Here is a 6326-nt window from a genome sequence, read left to right on the forward strand (position 1 = left end):
GCCAGAGATCGTGACATGAGATTTCACATCTGAATTCTAAAATATGAATTTCACATACACGTCTGAAGCTGGGTCGGAAATATGCAAAATTAGAATTTTACGATTTTACCCTTTGTCAAAAATCCACCATTAACACATGCATTTCGACTGTTGATTTATTCTTAAAAAAGAAAGGAAAGCTTAAAAAATGAGCTATTAAAATATTGACCAGGAAACTCATTCTCATTCTCAATCTCGTCATCATTATCATTATTTCAATAAAAGAAAAAAAATTAATTGAGACATGTCATAAACAAGAGGCCCCAAATATAATCAATCCGATAATATATTATAGATCTTAAAAGTGGAATAAACCAATTCAAAAATCATATACAATACAATCCCCCAACTCAACCGTTTTACATCACAAATGCAGTTTCAATTTATTACGTTCAAGCAATATATCTCCGCTCTTTCATAGTTTCATATCCCGTTCACTACACACAAAAAAAAAAATCCACATTAGCTAGTTATAGGAATGCCTAAATAAGTATAATTTCTATGTAATATAAGAAGATTATAGATCCTACTTGGAATTCGTCAGATTGTTCTAAATTGTTGTAATAAATCAGTAGACGATCTAATGAAAACTCATTATCTATCTTGTTCAAGTTAGGAGTGGTAGACTGAAAACACTTACAATGGACTAAATTAGACGTAAAATAATGTGCAATCCAACGTGGCAATGAATTATTGGTTGTTCTGAGAACCATCATTCTCAAACGAGTTCATCACTTTTAAATTCAGAAATTTAGATTCTATCCACCCAGTGGCTTATATTTGGACTAACCAAATTGGCATGTTTCTAGTAGCTGGACTTATCACCATATTTCTAAGTAGCCCACATAACTACACTTGTTAAATCTGTTTAATAGTGAATACTTCTTTTGTAACTGAAAGATAGATGCATCTGTTATGTACACAATCTTTAAAGAAATAGAATAAAACTGTAATCTAAAACTATTTTTTTCTACTTATACCTTAATGCATGATATTGTAGCGAAATTTATAAATAAAGTGATGATAGAGGAACCGGGGGAAAAATTCCACATAGATTTCCGACTCGGATAAGGTTGTGGGACCGCCACCCAGTGAAAATTAACAGGGAACACTTTTTGTGTGGCGATCCCCCAACTCTATGAGAGTCGGGACTTACTACGGCATTTGTCCATCGGTTCCTTTAACATTTCTATTATGATAACATATCTCTCAAACTACAACTATAAGTATGGTAAACTTTATACCTTTTTTAAATGATTATTAATTAAATATATTTCTTAGACTGAAATTAACAACATTAGTCAAATATCAACTTAACTGGGATAAAAAGATGACGAAAAAGTTATCACTCTTTATTTACCTGCCTGGTTTGGGGCCTAGGCAGTTTATTTGGGGCCTGGTACTAAAAGATAAAAACAGACATTAAGAAGTAAAGTAGAAAACCCCTTATCCAACTATTTTATATAATGACTTATTTACTTTTGATTAATTACTGTTAATCAGGTGACTAATTGATGTTTAATCATATTAACCTAGAAATCAATTAATGTTACTTCATCATCAAAACATCAAAAAAATTTGATTTTTTTTTGTTTATTTGAAAAAAATCAACCTAGAATCGGTCTATGTTGATGCTCTCATAAACAGATTTTAAGAATCGAATTATAAGACTTATAACATAAACCGATTGTAAAATTCAAGAGTTTTTCTATGACTTTTTTTCGCTAGAATCGATTTATGTTAATGCCCACATAAACCGATTGTAAATCTGGGCATCTCTTCCATTGTTTTTTCTCATAACTTCTTCGCCCGATGTCGGATTGACCTCATTCTTTTTGCGTTCAATTCGTATTTTCATGCTCTACAATATAAAGATAAAAATTTCAGGTTTTGTGCTAAAATTAAAAAATTGTTGATGAATCGGTTGATATATGCATTAGCATAAATCGATTGTGGTTGATGTTCATCAAACACGAAAAACATCAATCCATAATCAATTTATGTAGGTGTATAATAAAAACCGATTGCTTGTAACATCAACTATAGTCGGACTAATCTAGTGCAAACATAAACCGATTATGAGTTGATTTTCAGAAAATTTGGTGAGTAAATTTCAGAGATTTAGAGTTAAATCATTGTTGAGTTTCTCTTAAAAGGAACGGATTAAGGGAATTAACTCAATCACTTGAATTGTTTGCTGACGAAAATCCTTCAAAACCCAAGAAAAATGAGAATTCAATTGTTGTTTGTGATTAGGTTTTAGTTTTCGATTTTGGAAATTTAAAAAATTTTGGGTTTTGATTAAATTTTTTTATATTTGTTAATAGAAATGATTATTATTTTGTATTTATTTTAGAATATTAAGGTTCCTTTAAAAGATAATTTAGTATTTTTAGCTAATTTAGATACCCCTTATCCCCTCAATCTAGGTGGGTGAGAAAATCTATAGGCCCCAAATGCGTACACCAAACTAGCCAGGTTTAAGTATAAAAAGAAAAAACTGTACTTTTATTTGCCTTTATCATCTCGGCCATGTGCACAAATTAATTAATATATACCTGCTTTGTTGTGAAGGTAAACCCTACATGAAGATCTCCTGCCCGGCCTTGAGTTAATTCACCATTCTTACTTTCAAAGACACTATATTTGCGGGGTTCCGCCGTTGCCTTTCCCTTCTCAACACCCAATTCCACTATATCTTTCACGGGTATCCTACGCAGACAGAAAGGATTAATTTGAAAAATAAATTCACTATCATTTGTAAGAAAAGAAGGAACCCATGACATGATTAAAATAACATTATCTTGATTATAAAATCCAAGTGGGAAAGAGTTTGCGGTTAATATGTTTCTCTATAAAAACTGTAAATTACTGCAAAAGATTGGCGTATTCTAAGAATTAAGAGTGGAAGAATTAAGAAAAATTAACAGCCCAAGAATTAAGAAAAATTAACGGTTGAAATTAAATTTTATGAATGGTGAAATTTCGTATCTCGGAACGTGCTCATTTTTTATAGGAATTTAAAATCTTACGGGACGAAAATGTCACTAAAAATTTAACTTCAGATTTACTGTTGTTTGGATATTATATAAAAGAAAATAACATCATGATATCAAGATAATATCATTTTAACAATGTCAAGGAATCCTTCTACAGATACTATTAGTGTTTTAAGAATGTTAAGAATCTTAAAATTTTCTTACGTGGTTTCTCCAATCAAGTCGTCTGCCGAAAGTGTGTCTCTATCGAAGATTTTGAAGCGAACATCGTAATGGTCGTTTGCCTCTGGATAATCAACCCATAGTGTGAATTTTTCATTCCATACGGGGTTACTACCTTGTCCTGCTCAATCACAGAAATAAATAAACACATCAGTCAATTAATCAATGAGCAGTCGGGCACGTATAGTTTTATCTTACAGGGGGTAGTCAAACGAGATTTCAATGGATTTTTATAGATTTTTTGTTAGAGTGACTCCCGAAGATTCTCTGAAAATCTAAAGATTTTTATTCTCTGAGAGTATTTTAGAGAGTCTTTGTGACTTGTGGAGACAAAAAATGAGATTTGTAGAGAGTCTTTATGACTTGTTGAGATAAAAAATGTATAATATCTCTTGAAAAATTCAATATGTCTACCAAATTTTTTTATCCACATTACAATGTTCACTAAAGTACCGTGAATACCTAATGAAAATGAAAAAAAAAACTAATGAAATATGTGTCCATTTTCTAAATAAATCTCATCATAGTTGTTTTATGTCTAAATTTTCATTCTTTTTATTCCACTCGTCCCACATTTTATTTGCTGTCTATGACATTTGTATGCGATAGTTTTCTAATTTATTTTTAATCATATAGTTCAGAGGTGGTTATAAAGGTAACACAAGATTACACGAAAGACAAAGAAATGGAACCCTCCATCATTCCATTAACAGGGTTATTTCGGCTATGATGTTTACCAAAATTCTCCTTTTTTTTATTAGAAAATTCTCAAATTCTCAAGTCTCCCAAAATATCACCTCTTGGGGAGAGACTTCTACCATGCCTATTTTTCAAAAAAAGTCTCTCCAAATCTCTGAATATTACAAATTCATGACTTTCAATTCTATTTCGAATAACAAGAGTGTTTGAGTGACTCTTATGAAATCATAATCCAATAACATGGAGTTTCAGAGAATTTAAATGACTTAAAAAAGTATCTAACCAATAACAAGAGACATTGAGAGACTCTCCAAAAATCTCACTGAAATAACAATAGATATGGGAACTCCCCAGAAATCATTTGATATCGCGTTGACTACCTCCTGTTAAATTATCTTAAACAAAGTTCACATAAACTATATAGGCTGGCCATTTTGTTGTCACTCGCTAATTGAGTGCATTTTTATATTATATAACCTTAATTGTAAAGAAAGATTTACATTTTTTGGATCAAAAGAGGAGAAATTGACGATCTTTTTCTTTTCTTTTCTTTTAAAGAGCATCCATGATTCATCACCCATATTCTTTTTGTATCTCAAATTTTCAATGAACAAGCTTACCTAGTCTATTTTGTATAGAGCATGATTGGGTACCAACCTTTGGCAACATAGCTCTTAAGTTTATGGGTTTTGTACTGAATCAAAACATATGGATCCATCTTTCCTGAAAATTAAAAACTAACTTTAATTAAAACATTGAGTAACAAATAGAAATATTAATCAACGGTAGTCAGACAGACAAGATAAGAGTATTAAGATAGATCAAAAGAAAGGAGGAGGAAGTATAGATACCAACGACATCAGACTCAGGCAAGCCCTGTGCGTCAACAAGCATGATTTCCAGTAAACCGCTCATGGTGTTCACTCCTTAATAGTGATCTATCTGTCAATTGCTCAGTCGTCTGCTCAGTTTAATTTGGTTTTCCTTTCTTCTCTTGTCAAAATGATGGATATATATCTCTAACACAGAGACGTGCAAGTAATTTAATTCTACCAAGGGGCAAGGTCAACTTTAAAATGGCTATATGGCAAAATAGATTATGTCATTTAATTGTTGACCAGTCATCAGCCGATGCGACAGATCATTTCATCATGAAACTAAGATCAATCTGCCACGGCTTGGTATATGTTTAGAACCATTTTTTGGGACCATCGGTTTTTGGGACCATGATCTTATTGGGTCAACCTCCCTATATTTTTAAGGGGTGTTTTAAAGTTAGGTAAATATACATTTATTTTTTATTTTAATTTAAATTAAAACTAACTTAATAACTATATAAATCTAATCGTATACATCTAATCTAAATCTAATCATATACATTTAATCTAAATGAATTTATTAACCAAACAAAAACAGGAGGGGAATCGAAATTTTTTAGTTTTGAAAAAAAAAATTATTCTCTTCTTCTTCTCTCTTTCCTTGACGTTCCTCGTTCGATTGAAAACCCCATCAATCTTTTTAATTCGTTTTTTGATTGGAAAATTTGAGTAGAAATCATCAAAATACGGTTTAAACGGAAGTTAAAGTGGCATGTTCGGTTAGGAATAGTTTTAAAAAAATTATTCCCTCCGTTTCTGGAAAAGAGATACTTTCACTTTTTCAATTTGGCCTATTTTTAAGCTAAAATGAAAAAGTGAAAGTATCTCATTTCCAAAAACAGAGGAAGTAGTTTTGTAACCGAACATTCTGAAACCAAGAACACGAAGAACACTTCGGTTATCACGAATTTAAATTTTCGTAACCGAACTCCGAGTTCGGTTGGTTCGCAAAAAATAAGTTTAGCCGAACTCCTCATTGAAAACCAATATATTGTGTTCGGTTGGTCCCCAAAAAATTCTAAAACTAGTTAGTAACCGAACTCTACCCATAATACAAAAAAACCAATGTAACCGAACTGTGTTATTTTTCCCACTATGTTAAGTTATGATTTAACCGAACTTTGCCTACTATGTTCGGTTGGTTCGCAAAAATTTCTAAAACTATATAGTAACCGAACTCTACCCATATTACAAAAAGAAAAAAAAAATCCAATGTAACCGAACTGTGCTATTTTGCCTACTATGTTGAGTTTCAATTTAACCGAACTTGTCCCACTATGTTCAGTTTGTTCGCAAAAAATCTTGACAAAGCGAACTCTTCACTAATTGCATACATGTGGAGTTCGGTTAGATATGATGTTGGGTTAAAGTTTGCGAACCAACCGAACATTACTCTATAAATCCTATAAACAAAGTTCGGCAACATGTCTGTTTACCGAACAACTAAAACCTCCATTAAAGAGTGAGTTCAATAACCTGCATGTTTGGA

At 31.6% G+C, this 6326-nt stretch overlaps 1 protein-coding gene across 1 annotated transcript; it reads right to left on the reverse strand.

Moving 5' to 3' along the window:
• Positions 1–289: 289 nt before the first annotated feature.
• Positions 290–4969, reverse strand: LOC113362165 (elicitor-responsive protein 1-like). The gene is made up of 5 exons (XM_026605131.1): positions 4811–4969; positions 4617–4682; positions 3243–3381; positions 2598–2751; positions 290–476 (listed from the first exon to the last, which is right to left on the reverse strand). The coding sequence occupies exons 1-5, from the start codon at positions 4872–4874 to the stop codon at positions 474–476; spliced, it is 426 nt and encodes a 141-aa protein (XP_026460916.1). The 5' UTR covers positions 4875–4969; the 3' UTR covers positions 290–473.
• Positions 4970–6326: the final 1357 nt, after the last annotated feature.

The sequence above is a fragment of the Papaver somniferum genome, chromosome 3, assembly GCF_003573695.1.
Source record: "Papaver somniferum cultivar HN1 chromosome 3, ASM357369v1, whole genome shotgun sequence".
Lineage (NCBI taxonomy): Eukaryota > Viridiplantae > Streptophyta > Magnoliopsida > Ranunculales > Papaveraceae > Papaver > Papaver somniferum.